The sequence below is a fragment of the Phascolarctos cinereus genome, unplaced genomic scaffold, assembly GCF_003287225.1.
Source record: "Phascolarctos cinereus isolate Bilbo 61053 unplaced genomic scaffold, phaCin_HiC Scaffold_1;HRSCAF=81, whole genome shotgun sequence".
Lineage (NCBI taxonomy): Eukaryota > Metazoa > Chordata > Mammalia > Diprotodontia > Phascolarctidae > Phascolarctos > Phascolarctos cinereus.
In genome coordinates, this window is record NW_027555514.1 from 284493651 (window position 1) to 284511339 (window position 17689).

Sequence of the window (17689 nt, forward strand, 5' to 3'; positions counted from 1 at the left end):
TGAGAGCTATGGATGAGACAGCTTAGTTTTTTAAAATGTCTTTTCTTTCTTAAACATTTATATGATATCTACAGTGTGCCCCAGGCACTGTGCTAAGTATGTTACAAACTATCTTACTTGTTTGTTAACGAGGACTCTGGGAGTTAAGTGGTGTTACTATCTCCATTTTACAGACAAGAAAACTGAGTCCAAGCCAGGTTAGTGACTTGTCCGGGGTCACACAGCCAGGACGTATCTGAGGCTGAATTTGAACTCTTGTCTTTCTGCTTTCAGGCTGGGCATTTTTATGTACTGTGCCCCCAACTGCTTCACCTGGGCATTGTGATGGCTTTACCATCTTTAGCTAACTAACATCTGAAGCTCTTCGTTAATAATTGTTGTTCAGTCATTTCAGTTGTGATTCTGTTTGGAGTTTTGACTAGTTTACCCTTTCCCTCTCTAGCTCATTTTACAGATGAGGAAACTGAGGCAGTCAAGGTCAAATGTCTTGCCCAGGGTCACACACAGACTCTAATAAGTGTCTGAGGCTGGATTTGAACTCAGCAAGACCAGTCTTTCTGACTCCAGGCTTGGTGCTGTATCCACCTTGCCACTTTGTTAGCTGCATGAAAGTAAATTCATATTTAATTCTCCATAATTTCCAGTTTGGGGAGCTGATGTCAGAACTGATTATTAGCTTTTCCTCATAGTAAAGGATTTGTACTTGGAGTAGAAGAGATCAGTCATTGGGTTTGTGCTGTCTTTTGTCCTTTGTGTCCGTGCTGGACAGTCTTAAAGCCTCTTGTCCATTTTGTGAGTATTCGTTTAGTTACAAGTCAAGCCTGTCTGACACTTGTGCCCGTGTAGGTGACACCCACCTTGTACCTGATACTCCCCTGGCATTCTTGTTCCAGTGATATCTTGATCAGAGACTGGAGGAGAAAATCTCGAATAAGTGAACTTTTCTGACGACTTCAGCTTGTCCTTTTAGTCAAAATCAAAAGTTTCTAAAATGTATTAGATACCTCTCTCAGCCTTCTTAAATTAGAGTGACTTGAATATCATAACTCAAATTTAACTTTTTTGCATCCAAAGTGACCAGGCACAGCACTTTGCCCACAGAGAAGTTTATTTGGAAAATCATCATCTAATATTTTCTTAGCATTCTCTTGTACCCTAGGACAAGCCCCTGTGTGCTGAGGTCCCATCTTCTCCCTCCAATATGGGAATCTCTGAAGAGTTTGATTGAAGAGGAGGTAGTGGGTGCCAATTAATTGGGTGGGAAGCCTGGCCTGCTTTAAATCTAATCCCTGATGTTGGGCCCCTTGCCTGTAAAATAAGGATAATTTTAAAAATTTTAAATATTTCATTTATAAGTATTTTTAAAAGATACTTGTGGAAGGAAATACTTTGTAACATGGTGTAAAAAAAAGATAACACATTTTAAAATAGCCAAGGTGATTGAAATTTTTTAAATTTTTTCCCCTTTCTACTGTGTTACAGTTATAATTGGTTTAAATTTACATGAAACACTATTTAACTTAGTTAATTACCCTGTAGAAAAATGATATCGGAGTGATAAACAGTTTACATGTTTGTTCCCCCGGTGTTCTACATTCTTCAGAGCTCTGCAGTAGGTTAGGGGAAGTTAGGTGTGTTTGGGACTAAAGGCTTCATCTTTCCTGGCCTGAAGGGTAAGGCACCTTTCTCTCCAGGCCTTCTTGGGGTTCGCAGTGCTGTGATTGGTTCAGCCTGGAAGCTGCTCTAACATGGACAGCATGTCAGTTCTTTTATAAACATTGGCCTTTTATGCATCTTTCAGCTTTTCCAGCATTCTCTTTTTCCGTCTTTGAAATAAAGAAGGCCAGTACCAGAACCATTTGAGTGGACCTGTTGAGGTTGACAATATCCTTAGTATTATTTTTACTTTTCTTTATACTTCCATGATGTCTACACAATCCAACAACCTAATGGAGTGCCCACGCCTTTGTCATTGTGGTCACTTCTTGCAGAAACACCAACCACAGCCACCCGCCTTGCCATGGTTTTCCATAGCTACTCTAGTTGGCAGATGACCCATGTTGCCTCCAGCCAGCCTGAGTGTGGACTAGACTCCCAAAGTTTAACTTGATCTTTGGGCAGCAGACATGTAGGTGGCTACAGACGCCCTCCCAGAGGTCTTTCCATCATGGTGCAGAACCTTGGAACTTGGCTTCCTTGGCATGAAAATTCAGGGTCGTGATGAACGGGTATTTAGTATCAGACAGAATGTAGGAAATTAAACAAAACTTTTCATATTTCTAGTTGAAGATTCTACTCGTCTTACAAGATAGTGTTTTCATAAACTTCACAAGATTTGGAGATGAAGAAGACCTTAAAAACAGTCCATTCCAGTTCCCTCACTTGAAGATTTAAAGAAACTGAGTGCCGAGAGATGAGTAGGTGCAGGTCACATAGTAGTAACTGAGCTGGGCCCTGCCCGGCACTGGCTTGATGCACTCATACTACTATTGAGTCTACTTTGGAAATCATCATGGGCACCGTTACTGGCTTTTCTGTATCCTACTGTGGTGCTTCCCTGGGTTTCTTCTGCACTCCCCCATTTTCTCACCCTCTTATCAGTTCCTGAAGCCCTGAATGTTGGGGTTTCCATTAATCAGCTCCTTGTTCTCTTTGGCTGCTGCCTCTAGATCTGGTGGTCAGTGGTATCATTTCATCTTCCAGCCCATATCCTAAATTGGGAAGTGGCAGGCGGGCCCACAGCCAACAGCCGCTTCCATTTATTGCCTTGGGTGTTAATGGCAGACGCTGGTGGTCCCATGACCTTCTATTATTTATTATAGAGAAATCTCATTATGATGAAAAAAATAACGTTCCCCAGTAGAATTTGTTGTGGTGAGTTTTAATTGTTAGTTACTGTTTAGAAACAAATTTCTTTTTAGGTCAAAGTTATATTTCTCAGGTCTTGACACAGTGAATGTATGACCCTACTTAGTGTAGTTTGTGAGAATATGAGACTGAGGAAGCCAAAATGATAGGCCTGTGTAAAGAGGCCCATTCTCTCTGTAGATAAAAGTCTGTGCTTTTCACATTGTCCAGCCACCTTAAATGTGGCAGGGGCAAGTCCTGCATACAGATTGAAAGCCGATATGGTGGGGGGCCATTGGTGCCAGCTGTGTCTTCCTATGTGTAAGTAATGAGGAAGATGATGGGGCCCTGACCCAGAAGGTGCTCCTGGCTTCATCTTTTAAAGCCTGTGAATTAGATGAGTGTGTAATTGGATATTGCCATGGCCATGTCTAATCCAAATGCTAGTGTCTACGCCTGGTGGTCTGTAATGTTTTATTGAGCACCTCTAACATGTGAGATACTATATACTAAGCTCATATAATTTTCATTTTTTTCTCACCAGATGCCAGTAATATGGAGTAAGACTCCTAAATAAAAACGTAGAACTTAGCTTTTCATTTAATGGGAAAAATAGTGTAGACTTTGGAAACAATGCATTTGCTCATATTCTTTCTCTCTGTGCTTGGCTTGGTTGTCGTAACCTTTTAAAGTTATTTTTTCTGATCATTTATTCCCACCTCCCCTTCCTCAATAAATATGCACAGTCCATCCAATCAAACATGAATGTTGGCTCTGTCCCCAAATAGCTGGAAACCCTTTTTGTGCCTGGGCCCATCATTGAGCTGTCAGTTTGTAATGTATATGTTACTGGCATTTTGCCATCTTCATGGTGTTAACTTATCTATTTCCTTACATTTCATCGTCATGTTCTGTGGTACGGTATTCCATTACACTGCTCTTTCTTTAGCCATTCCACCACTAAAAGACGTAGATTCCTCTTTTCTGTGTGTTACAAACAGCATAACTGACTGCTGTGCTTCACGTCTCTGCATCACGTACATTCCTCGTAGTTTCACCGGGTCAAGAAGTGAGTTTGGTGCTTCTTGTACATTGTTAGGTGGCTCCCCCACTACGCTTTCCCTGTTGTTTGGCCCCTTCAGGCTGGGCTTGTGGGTTCCATGAGGTGAAGTGAGAAGAGCGTTGCATGTTTTCAGTGCTGAAAACCTCTGCTTGAGCTCTGTGTCTCCTCGTTTGCTAAGCTTTCATTTTCTCTTGTTTTTTTCTCTTCTAGATTTTGGATCCTTGTTCGACTTAGAACATGACTTACCCGATGAATTAATCAACTCGTCAGAACTGGGACTTACCAATGGTGGCGATATTAGTCAGATCCAGACAAGTATTAGCATAACACAAGATGCTGCCTCGAAACATAAACAGCTTTCTGAACTGTTACGGGCTGGCAGTTCCCCGAATCTCAATATGGCAGTTGGTGGCCCTGGCCCAGGCATGGCTACTCAAGGCCAGCAGAATAGTCCTGGAATGGGAATATTGAATAGCATGGTCAAAAGCCCCATGGCCCAGGCCAGCTTGACTTCTCCTAACATGGGAGTGGGTGCCAGTGGGCCAAATCAAGGTCCTTCTGCCCAGTCTGCCGCTGGTATGATCCCAGGAGTGAACAGTCCGGTTAATCAGCCTGGACTAGGGATGAACACAGGTATGGGGGCTGGCATGAATCCTGGCATGTTAGCTGCAGGCAACGGACAGGGAATGATGCCAAGTCAAGTCATGAACGGTTCCATTGGAGCAGGCAGAGGGAGACCTAACATGCCGTATCCAAACCAGGGCATGGGAAATGCTGGCAGTTTACTGGCTGAGCCTCTGCAGCAAGGGTCTCCCCAGATGGGAGGACAGACCGGATTAAGGGGTCCACAGCCTGGAGGAGCTTTGAGCAAGGTAAGAATGTGGGTCACACGGCTCGTGATTCCTGGGTGCAAATCTTTTGTTGGCATTGATTCCAGCTTTTTAAAACCAGGTCCCAGACGCGGCAGAATGTAGCTGTTAGGAGCTGTTCTGAGTTTTGAGCCCACCAGTGAGATGTTTGCAGATGACTTTCCTTGGGTGGTTTTAAAATTATGTTGATAATTTCATGATTTGGTGATTGGAGAAAGAGCCTTTTGGGTAGTGCAAGCATGCCTTTCAAAGAACCTCACCTGTTTTTGGACACGTAAGGGTCAGTAGTTAGCAGTGTTCGACCCGAAGTCTCTCACTGTGTTTCCAGGTCACGTCCACTCATTGGTCTCCCATCTCTCTAACTCGTCTTTAGCTGCCAAGGTGATATGCCCCGGTGCGCACCAATCACTCTGCAGTGCACCACCCCCACCCCCGCCCTCTGTCTTTGCAGACTAGAGATTTGCCCCTTGTGTACTCTCACAAACCTTATGTTCTGACAGAACCGACCTCCATGGCCCCCATTTCCCATCTCCGTGCTTTCGCTTAGACCATTCCGCAGCTCACTACTGCATCTCAAATCTTTAACTTCCTTCATTTCACTCACCACATTCACAGTCCAATTTATTCACCACGTACATCAATCACCCCACTCCGTGTAATGCATCTGTTACTTAAATGGATGTGTGCATGTGGTTTTCCCCGATGCAGTGGAAGGTTCTTGAAGGCAAGAGCACAGTGTTGCTTTAATGCTGAATTCTGGCTAAAGTCTCTAAAATGGCGTCTACTTGCTAGCTGTATGACCCTGGGTAAGTCACTTCGTTCTGTTTGCCTCAGTTACTTCATCTTTAAAATGAGCTGGAAAAGGAAAGGGCAAACCACTCCAGTATTTTTACCAAGAAAACCCTAAATGGGGACACAGCTGAAAAAAGCCACTGAGCAACAACAGAGACTTGTTTGATCAGGCCGTGTTATACCTCCCCACAGAGCCGTCTCATAGGTGGGTGGTTTTTTTTCCACATTTTTTTTAAATTTTTTTTTCCATATGCTTTTGAGTTGAAAATTTTTCTCCCTTTTTTCTCGCCCCCACCCTCCCCAAGACAGCACACAATCTGATGTAGGCTTTACATTTACATACCCATTAAACGTATTTTCACATTAGTGAAGTTGTAAGTAAAAATTAAAACCAACGGGAGGCACCATCAGAAAGATGAAACAAAACTCAACAGAAGGTAAAAATAAGTGAGAGCAATTCGACTTCCATAGTTCTTTCTTTGGATGTGGACAGCATTTTCCATCCCGAGGCCTCTGGAGATGTCTTAGATCCTCGTAATGCTGAGAAGGGTTCAGTTTAACAATATTAGTCATCGCATAACGTGGCTGTTATTGTGTACAAGGTCCTCTTGGTTCTGCTCACTTCACTCAGCATCAGACCATACAAGTCTTTCCAGGTTTTTCTGAAGTCAGCCTGTTCGTCATTTCTTACAAGTAGCACAATAGTATTCCATTACATTCATATACCACAACTCGCTCAGCCATTCCCCAATGGATGGGCATCCTCTCCATTTCCAATTCTTTGCCACCACAAAAAGAGCTGCTATGAATATTTTTGTACATGTGGGTCCTTTTCCCATTTGTTTGATCTCGTTGGGATACAGCCCCAGAAGTGCTATTGCTGGATCAAAGGGTATGCACACTTTTGTAGCCCTTTGGGCATAGTTCCAAATTGTTCTCCAAAATGGTTGGATCATTTCACAACTCCACCAACAATGTATTAGCGTTCCAATTTTCCCACATCTTCTCCAACATTTGTCATTTTCCTGTTTTGTCATGTTGGCCAATCTGATAGGTGTGATGTGGTACCTCAGAGTTGTTTTGATTTGCATTTCTCTAATCAATAACGATTTAGAGCATTTTTTCATATGACTATAGATGGCTTTAATTTCTTCATCTGAGAACTCTCTGTTCATATTCTTTGCATAGGTGGTTTTTAAATAAAGAATATTTTATAGAAAAAGAGCAGAACTGGTCGCTGCATTGAGAAAGCCAACGTGTGGGCGTCGTAAGAGTGTTTATTGATTGTCTGAATGTCCTGCACCAGGCACCTCCTCCCTCTTCAGAGAGCTGGCCGAGGGGCCTTTCTCTCAGCTTTTTTGAGAGGCCCAGCTTGTTCTTTGTTATCCGGCTGTATTTATTCCTGTAGGATTGGTCTGTGGTGGGTCTTCCCACTTACATTGTCGCAGTCACAGCCTTCCCTCTGCATCAGTTCACTTAAGTCTTCCTAAGCTTCTCTTGTTGATGTTCAGTGGCTTTTTCAGTCTTGTCCAACTCTCATAGACCCAGTTTGGGGTTTTGTTGGCAGAGATACTAGGGGGTTTTGCCATTTCCATCTCCAGCTCGTTATACCATTGAAGAAACTGAGACAAACAGGGTTAAGTGTGACTTGCCCAGAGTCACACAGGCAGCAGGTGTCTGAGGCCAGGTTTGATTTCAGATCCTCCTGACTCCAGGGCCGGTGCGCTGTATTGTGCACCTCCTGCCTGCCCTAGTACCTCTTTAAGTGACATTTATAACCTTTAAACTTTGCCAAGTTCTTCATATGTGTCAGCTCATTGGATCCCCACATTAATGCTGTTAATACCTCTGTTTTACAGAGGAGGAAGCTGAGGCAATGAGGAAAAGTGACTTGGCCAGGGCACCCACTGTTTAATGGTCTATGGCAGGATTGAAACTCAGGTTTCTGGCCCTCAGTCCACCAGGATACCTGTCAGTCTTTTTGTGACCTGCAGCAGCAGGTTTACTTACTTGCTTTGATTAAATTAGTTTTCTTTGGTTGCATGCTTCCTACCATGCAACAGCAGCCCAGAAGCATTTGGGGTGACAAAGGGGACCTTAGCAAGGTGAATATTTTTCCGGATACACTGCTTGGGTGACTTCATTTGGTCAGGTTGGCAAGATTAGAACGCATTTGTTATTTGTGGAAAACAGCACAAACGTTGGTGATATTGTTGGAGTCGCAGTGGGCAGGTAGCAGTAATAAGGTGATCGTGTAATTAATGTTTTGTTTTGTTTACTTGCCCAGAGTCACACAGCTAGAAAGTATTGTGTCTGAGGCTGGGTTTGAGCTCAGGTCCTCCTGACTCCAGGGCTGGTGCTCTATCCACTGTGCCACCGAGCTGCCCCTAATTAATGGATTTTTTGATCTGGTAGTGTGGGACCCTAGGAGCAAGAAGGATTGGTGTATCCTGTAGTATGCACCTTTGGTGATGGGTTTGCACACCGAGATTTTATAGAAGTCTGGAAGTATCTGCAAGGCAGGTTGAGCTACTTTGGAGAATGCTGGGTTTCACCTCCCAGATGTCCAGCTTCCCTCACTGGAGGAAGTACACCACCACATCGTCCAGTGTCCTTTTGTACAGGAATTGGAGGAAAGTGATAGAGTCAGTATGTTTATAATAGAAAGGAAGAGAAAAACGAAGCCTGGGCACTCTTCGGCTTCCAGTTAGCAAACCCTCCAGGCTCTGCTGGTCCGAGAGTTTGTCATTTCTATGTAATATGAAATGCACCTTGAGATTCGCAGTTAACATTGGGCTGGAAAGGTGGTACCTTGTGCTGATCTACTGAACAGGACAAGCTCTGGGCTTAGAAACAAAAGATCGAATCCCAGGTCTGGCTTGACTTAAATTGTACTAGTTTAAGCAAAAATTACTGGTTGTGGCAAAATCCCCTTTTCTTCATTTCTAAACTACCAGCCTTAAATCTTTCCATTGCTTGCCTCTCAAGGCTATTGTAAAAAGGAGATTTGCAGAACCCGTAGAGCTCTGTAAAGGTAGTCATTTAACTTATTCTGAAGGAAGGAGCTGAGAAAACTACGTTACTGCAAGGTGATTTTGAAGGCGTCTTTAACTTTTTAGCTTCTTTCAGTAAGAATAACACAGTGTAATTTTGCACTAAACATTTGTTAAACTAAACACAGGTCAAAAAATGAAACACGCAGAGGTGCTAAAACTAGACTTTATTGAAACTTGTTGGGAGCATTTAACTCCTGGTTCTTAAGGTGTATATATAACTGACGGTACCTACAAGACAATTTTAATGTAGTCAGCAGCAAGTATTTTGTGCCGGTGGTTGGATTTTTCACTCTGACTGGTGGTTGTATAGACTAAAGAATCCAGTGCTGGACAAGAGCTGCTTCCATGTCTGCTGCCAGTCCCAGCTTGGGACTTACAAAATGGGGAAAGAGAATATAGACCGGCGAGGGGTGCAGAGGGAGATATCCTAACCAGGTGATCACAGCCACAAAAGAGAACAATAAAAATATATTCATTTACATGTAATTTTAAAAGTCTTGCAACAAGGCTAAAACGGGAAGGCAGGAATTGGGCAAAATGTGTAGTCCAGTATTTGTGACAAGATGAAAGCTATGAAATCTACACCGTAGAGACGAACTTTTCAACTGGGTATATGTGGTCAGAAAACTTACCAGCCATTTGAAAGATTGCTTCACTATCACCAATCATAAGAGAATTCCAGATTGCTGTAAAACCCCCAAATCATCCAAGATGATTAAAGATGAGGGTAGGCATTTTTGGAGAAGTGGTGATCACCCCACACAGAGCATGGTGGGGCTGTGAGGTCAGCCACTCTGAGATAGAGTTTTGAATGATGTGGGTGGATAGCCTAGGACCCCGAGTGGTAACAGAGCTGGAATGAAGAAGTATTCACCAGTGGGGGATGGCTAAACAAATTAGGGTACGTGGATGTGATAGAATATTAGCAGGGAGAGCCATAGGAAATGTGTGTTCAGTGACCACAAACATAGGATGAGACCAAACCAAGCCTGAATATTCTGTAATTACAATGACCAGTCTTGGCCCCAAAGAAAGAAGAAAATGCATCTTCTCCTAGCCTTCTTTAGCGTATACTAGCAGGTGAACACGAACTGTATTTTGGAATTTCTTTTCCCTGTGATACAAAGGATGGGCTTTCTGGGTACAAGGGTGCTGTGTTTGAAGTGAAGATGATTTTAAAACCAAAAATATGAACTGTGGAGCACATGAAGGGTATTCTTGTTCACAAACTGGTCTCTTAGCAGTTCAGAAGCCCCTCATGAAGAACCACAGTGCCGGCCAGAAGCAAGGAGTCCAGATCTCACACCTCTGATAGTGAAGGGCTGCCTCCTCCTGATAGGCCGGCACAGTTAAATAAGCAGATCCATTTTGGAGACCAAAGAGGTGAAGAATTCTCCTTAATAGCGAGAGATCCAAAGGAAGGAATTGCTGATTGGAAGCTCTTCAGCACCCCGCTCACCTTGAGCGGGAAGGCAGTTAGATCTTTCAGCTGCCTCTTAATACTTTTTAGTTGTGAAGGCTTTCTCCAGAACCAAAAACCCTTTTGTTATAACTTTTTACGCTGAAAATTTCCATGTTTTGTTCCTTCTGTACTAAGTGAAAAAGAAAATGCCATTCCTGGGACCTGTAGTTTTAATCAGCCATAGAGCTGCAGGCTCTCTTGTCAGTGTATTATCCCTGCTAAAGTTTCTTATTAAGGACCCGAATGGGTACAGACTGGGGCTGCACCATGTATGCAGCTTCCTGTGATTATCCTGCAGGTACCTTTACCCACACCCGCTGTGTAGGTGGTTACCTTGGGAGAGGGGCTGAAATGTGTGGTGACAGGCACAGGAGCACCCCGGAAGAACTTACAGAATCATGTGGTTTTTAAAAATATCGCAGCCATTTGGGGATGACCCTCACCCCCATTGGACAATCCTCCGTTACAACAGGACAGAAACAAAGATCGTGATTTTTTTTTTCCAGACAGTGTAGATGGCAGTCTGGGCCTCACCCTGGATTGTCTAGTCTCTTATCCACTTTTTAGTTTTCTCAGGTACTGAAAATGTGGCGGTATTTCTGTTTAGATCATGGTAGCTCAGTTGGGCTTCTGCTTATTTTCTTCTGCATCAATTTGTGCTTCTGAATTCCTTGCATCTAGTTACTGCAAAATAAAATTCCATTTAAAATAATTATTTCCCTTGAAGCTCTACTCCTGGCTTGCTGTGATTGAGGTGGAATTTCTTCATTATTTGTTAGGGGAGGTTCCAACATGTCATTCATAAAACATCAGTAATACCAGCAGAAACTGGAAGGGGGAAGATAGTACTTTTATTTCCAGCTTAAACAGGGTGATTTCCAGAGGTGTGTTGGAGCCCCCTTGAACCAGCTCAGGGTAATTGTGACTCTCCGAGTGTGAACTTTTACAAATGATTTTTTTGGTGATTGTTTAGACTTAAGAATGTAATTGGAAAAAATGTTAATCATGCAGATTAACCCTAAAGTGTATCATTTAGTGGTGAGCCAGCCTCCCCCTGTTTCATTCCCTTCCCCAAGTTATTGGGGTTATGTGGCTGGTTTGGGGTATTTGATCCTACTATGTGAGTTCAACTTTTATTCTTTAAATAGATATTTGTTGATAAATTTTGTTTTATATTGCTTAGATCACCTCTCCACCACTGCCCGACCCCTTTTGATATGGTTTGAATATACTTGCCTCCTTAACTTAACACTTGAACAGATACATCAGAAGGGAAGGAGAGCTGTTCCTCACGTCCTGCTAGAGCAGTAAGGTATTGGGGAAGGCTTTGGTGTTTATTTAGGGAGGCCTCTTCCTCTTCCCTCTTCGCTGATGGGAGTGGTCATTTCCATTTTCTGTGGCTCTGCCCTCCCTAGGGGGAAGAGGAGTAGTAGACAAGGAGAAAGGGCAGACTTCTCACCAGTTACCCTTGAACAGATCTCAGATTTAAGCTGGGCCTAGGCAAGACTCCAGCTGTTATTTTGGCATGGTCAGAGTTTGAGGCCCAAATCAAATTTGGGTATCCTGTAATCCCTAAATAACCTCTAGAGAGAGTTTCTGAACCTGTTTTCTCCTTGCATGAATCCTTGGGCTCTTTACCTTTGTCTTGGCTCTCCGTGTGCCACGTCCATTGTGCAAGTGTACAGTGTTTACGACCGTCAGGAGTCTGTGTGTCCACCTCCGCCCCAGCACTGTCACACAGCAGTGTCAGAATAGTCGTGGCTCCTCAGGGGCCTTGGGTACTAGGATAAGTCAAGTCTGTTAATATCTACAGGAACAAATATAGGGCAGCATGAGAATAGCAGTGCCCGTCTCATGCGCTTCTTCAGAAATATCCTGCCTCCTCTCGTGAGGTCCTGTGCCCACCACTCTACGGATGGGCTAACTGAGGCTGGAGGCTTAGGGAGCATGTGAATACCTGTCGAAGGTTCACCCGGAAGTTCTTCCCCAGTAAATGAGAGCAGGAAGCTTCGCACAAGAAATCGCCTCCAAAATTTTTAAAAGCCACGAGCTGTGTTGGTTCATGGCTGGTGAACCTTTTTGGACTTGTGGCAGCATAGCAGCTAGGCCTTCCTCAGCTCCCGTTAGATGGGGGTGGAGTATTTTTTCTTATTTTGAGCACAACCTTTCCTTTTTTTTGTCCCTGAGTCTCGGCGGGGAGAGGGTGAATGGCCCGTAAACAATTTCTTGCATCTTTATCTGTGTGCTAATAAAAGCAGACTTGTAGGCTGCTCACCTGGACTTTCCTCTCTCAGCTTCGGAGCCGAGATTTTGGTCATTTCTTTAGTTGTGCCATTATTGCATGGTGAAATGGACAGTTTGAAGAGACTTCCTAGTAGTGACTAAACTGGGAGTGGCCATCATGTTCTGCAGTGGGTCCAAGTGGTCTTGTGGACACAGCCCATGCACGTGTGTGCACACGCATACACACACACACACACACACAGTGTAAAGTGGGAAACAGGGAGAATAAGAAGCCCTTTGGAGAAGTCATTCTCTTATATATGAAGCCTGCATGTCTGACAAGGTACATGTGGGGAAAAATACATTGAATCTAATGTATTGTTAAAAAAGAGATACCTTAAATTGTTTATGGGCCTCTACTCTGTTGACCCCATAAGGGGTTGTAAGCCACAGTTTAAGAAGCGCCGAAGGGGTTGCAGGTGGAAAAAGTTTAAAAAGCCCTGCTGTAAAGTGACTTTTTTTTTCTATAGCTGAATAGTTAACCTTATGTAGAATGTAAAACACATGTAACTTGAATAATAGATTTTTTCCCCCTAAACATTTTCTAGTTTCTAGTATTTTGTTTTGAAATCCACAGTGTGTAACTCTTTCAGAAGTATTAAGGGTCTTTTCTGTCTTAAAAGTGTCTGATTCTGTTGGTGTGTGTCACAGCCACTTAGGTGGTTCAGAAGTGACATTTCCTGTTTAAAATGCCTTCATCAATCAGAGATTTTCTAGAAAAGACTAAAATGGTTACTTAGATGACACATTGACACATTGATTTAATTTCTGCCTCTCTCCTTTGTCATTCCTAGATGGGAATGATGAACAATCCCAGTCCTTATGGTCCACCATATAGTCAAAACTCTGCTCAGCAGATTGGAGCCAGTGGACTTGGACCCCAGATGCAAAACAAAGCTGGAATACCCAACAGCTTACCCCAATTTCCAATCGACAAAAAGCCTGTCCCTGGAGCAGGAATGCCTAACATGGTAGGTAATGTTCTTTGAGAAATTGGGATTAAGGTTGTTGTTGTTTTATCTCTGCATAGGTTGGAACTTTGTGGTTGAGGATGAGAATTGACACTCCCACCTGCCCCTCAGTCATCCCTGTTCTATAGTATATGAAGAAATTGAATTGTGCATGAACATGCATAACTTGCTTTTCTCTGCCTTTTCATTCTTTCTTTAAACATAGGCATGTCACTGTGTCCCAGAGCCTGGGGAGTAACAGATTGAGGGAGCGGGATGGCATTGGGATTAGGAAGGAGCAGTGATAGCATTTCCCTCCCCCTTGCTCCTCAAGGATCTTGCCTTGGTACCAAGTTAAACCAATAAATGAAGATATGTTCTGTTAAAATCTACAGGAATAAAGGCAAGATAGATGATAGAAGCTGCTCCCATTTTATATAGTACTTTAAGGTTTATAAAGTATTTCCTCCCATGGTGCCCCCTCCCCCTCTTTCCCATGAGGCAAGTATTACATGCACAATTTTCATCATCTTACAGTGGAGGTAACTCAGGCTCAGAGAGCCTGTGAACACCTCAGTGGTGAGTGCCAGGGTCTGGCCCCACATCTATTTGCCATGCCTCCACAGTCACTCTCTGCAGTTGACAACATTTAGGACCTTGCTGACAACCACAGCCTGACAGACTCTAGGTCCACTGATGGTCTGCCCAGCAGCTGCCCATGTCCCCCTCTTCCTGTACAGAACAGGGTGGTGTCTGTCCTCCTCTTCTCATGGGAGAAGTTGGACTATGTAGGAGTCCCCAGCCTTTAATTAATGTCTGCCCATGGTTTTTTGGTTTGGTTTTGTTTTGACTCTATTATTCCTCTTTGTGCCTGTGTAAGTGTGTCAGGGTATTCTTCCTTCATGCCACCTCCACTTCCTCCAAGCATGGCATTTAGAAGCCTGTCTATCTGTTAGGACCAAGCGAACTTTGGGAAAGAAGAGAGACAGGACTGCAGCCATGAGCCTGAGGGTTCAGTTCTGGCTCTGCTAACTCCTTAACTGGGCGTCCTTAGCTCCGAACTTCTGCAAGCAGCCTTTCCCCGCACGGCCAGGCCGTGTCTGCACATGGCTGTCTCCCCTGTTAGCGTGTGAGCTTCTTGAGCAGGGACAGTGCCTGCACACAGTAGGTGCTACATAAATGCTCCTTGGCTCTCCACCCCCTCCCCGCTCTTGACCTCTTGGTCTTTTCCCCTGTTAACCTTTTTCACATGTATAGAATGTGCCAACTTCACAAAATCCACCAAAACGATATTCCCTTCCAAAGAAACGTAGGGTCTCGTTTCCGTAGGAGAAGGAATATCTTTAAGATTTTTCTGAAATCACACACCACTGATTAACGTCAGCTTGCTTTCACTGTCCTTCCTGCCACGGTTCCTAGCTCTGGCAGGCCCACTCTGTTGGACTTTTTGTGTCCAGTCTTAGGGGGAACAGCGTTTCGAGGAGCCTGGCACTTTTGTGTCGGGGCTTTGGCTTGCCTGTGGGGAGGGGGACTGCTTCCCTTGTTCTGCTGAGGCGGGGGGGGGGCAGTTAACTGAAGTCCCCACCCAGCTGTCCAGTCCCGCCAGTAGTGTTAGCGGAATGAGGGAGATGACACACGCAATGGACACTAACTCAGCTCCTGCTCTTGTCTCTCTAAGGGCCAGCAGCAGGCCCCTCAAGTTCAGCCACCTGGCATGGTGCCCTCTGCACCCCAGGGCATGGGTTCTGGACCCCCCACAGCTGATCCTGAGAAGAGGAAGCTCATTCAACAGCAACTTGTTCTTCTCTTGCATGCCCACAAGTGTCAGCGGCGCGAGCAAGCCAACGGGGAAGTGCGCCAGTGCAACCTTCCCCACTGTCGCACCATGAAGAACGTCCTCAACCACATGACACATTGCCAGGCTGGCAAGTCCTGCCAGGGTAAGTAGAGGGGGCACTAGGCACTGGAGGAGCCACAGTGAGCAGGGCAAAACTGTGGGTCAAGGGCCCTTCGAGGCCACGCTGACAACCAAGCATCGAACTGGCTACATTTGGTAAAGGCTCTATTGACAGCCTACACCCAACGGGAGTAATCACTGGCGGGAGGGGGAGAGTGGGGGCTGGGACGTAGGTTTCCAGTGTATACCTAGAAGAAAGGGAGCAGTGATAGAATGAGAAATGGAAACGTTTGGGGTGGAGAGTCAGCGGTGACATGGGAGAAAGCAGAGTGGCTTCAGCTTCTAACTTTGTGGTACTGAGATTTGCTAGACCCCTCAGAGATGCCATCCTCTCCATAATCTCCCTGCTATCTAAATATTGCATGTGTTACTTAATGTTGACTCCTATTTTGGCAAGGGACCGTAGCCCCTCTTCTAAGGGGAAAGTGAGAGTGTGTTATTATATCTGTTTGTGAATGGGCACACCTAAAAGACGGCAGAGGATAGTATCAGTCCTGCAGTTGGGAAAGGAGTCCGTGCTTGTGTGGAGAGAACGTTGCCCCAAACCCGGTTTGACTTGGGGGTTCACCCTGGGCACGCTCACTTTGCATCAAGGAGCTGTCAGCGCCTGGGCTTGATTCTAGTTCTCACTAAGAGCCTCTCTCCTGGGCTGAGGTGAGGACTTCCCAATTCAAGTGTGTAGTTCTTGAGCACTCTCTCAAGGTAAGGATTGCTGGCTGAAGCCCTCAACTTTCAGTTGCCACCCTGCACGGAAGGATCTGCCTTCTAGGCTTGTGTTTCTCTAGCCCATGCATTTCACAGACTTGAATTAAAGTTCCTACTTTAGCCTCTTTGGCTTTGTGGTCAGAAAGCTAGCTGATATTACTGCTTTATGTAGACATTTGATCAGAAATGGAACGCAGGAGTTTGTGTGTGTGTGTGTGTGTGTGTGTGTGTGTGTGTGTGTGTGTGTGTGTGTCTGGGAGGGAGGCATTGGGGGTTAGGTGGCTTGCCCGGGGTCACACAGCTAGTGCGTGTCCACGGCTGGATTGGAGCTCTGGTCCTCCTGACTCTGGGGCCGGTGCTCTGTCCACGGGGCCTCCTCGCCGCCCCGTGGGGTCGTTTTTAAAGAGACCCTGTCTGCTGCTTACCTAAGGCACTTGTTCCCATCTTGATTCTTTCATCTAAAAGCAGAATTCAGGGACTACATTTTAGTTCTGTTTGCAGTGACTTCTCCAATGGTTTATCCAGTGAACAGTTTCTAGAATGAGGCAATTAAAAGAGACCTCAACTCTGGCCTGGTTCCTTCGTACCTAGTCAGGAATCCCTCCCCCTCCCCTCAGTTTGACATCCAGCCTCCAGTTGAAATCTGGTATTGGAGACTTCCAGGAAGCTCACCCCGCCGCTCCTGGAGTGGTCCCAAGTTTATAGGACTCCCACACTGCAGGGGCGAGGAATCAGGTCCTCTGCTTCCCACGTGAGGCCAGGGGAGTGGAAGAAGGCCGCCAATCCAGGGTTGAGAAGGTGTGGGGTTTTTGCCTCTCTGCATCTCCCACCTCGTCGTTCTTTATGCTTTCTTCTTGAGGTAGATCTTTCCATTTCATTCAGAACCCTGAGATCTTCTAAGGTCTAGTTGTAGCTCACATTACCATCCTGGTCGCACTCCCAGGTACCCTGCATCTCATTCATGTCCTTCCATCTAGGGCTCTGAAGCAAAGACTAAACTTCAGGTGTGGACCCCATGACCTCGACTCTGCCACTGACTTAGGGTAGCTCCTGTCCCATCCCACGTAGAACAAGGTCGCAGGTCCTTTCCTATTCCATCTGTGATGCCCTGATGAAGATCATTCCACTTACATCCATTATGATAGCCTGCATTGGTGTTAGCTTTCAGTTTGCCCAAACCTCTTGGTTGTTTTTCACAAGAGCAGCCCGTGCATGTCACCCAAATCCAGTTCTTAATCTCAGCACCAAAGTCTGGATGTTGCTGTTCTTTGTGAGTTTTCATTTCATTGGCTGAGCTGATTTTGGTAGCCGAGAAGAGGCCGTAAGCTTTCTTTGGCTCCCCTAGTGTGTGCGTAGCTTCAGGAGAGCTGCTCACCAGTTTCCTGAGTCTCAGTTTGCTGGCCACCTTAGAGCCTTCTGTTGATCCTAGCAAAAGCGCACTGTGGAATAGGACGTGGAGGATCCTGAAGCTTATTGCTTCACAGTAAACGGAGGCAGTCTCCCATAGGGTTGGCCTGTTACTTGCCATCTCTTCTTTTCTGGGTCTGTGTCACCTGCAGATCTGTAATGTGTTTGATCGGTTCTTCTAGCCTCCTCATTGATAAACATGTTGAAATGGCCATCATGGTCTTCCAGTAGAGAGACCTCACTCTGGTGGTCATCTGCCCATCAGCTGTCACATTGTTCTGTTTCTCCTGGATTCTTC

General features: G+C 45.0%; 1 protein-coding gene across 1 annotated transcript in view; it reads left to right on the top strand.

The window, feature by feature from the left end:
• EP300 (EP300 lysine acetyltransferase) overlaps window positions 1–17689 on the top strand; it is an 81455-nt gene that overhangs the window by 25299 nt on the left and 38467 nt on the right. The window contains 3 exon segments of the mRNA XM_020982691.2: window positions 4121–4782; window positions 13167–13343; window positions 15001–15262. Of these exon segments, the coding sequence (XP_020838350.1) occupies window positions 4121–4782; window positions 13167–13343; window positions 15001–15262 (1101 nt within the window).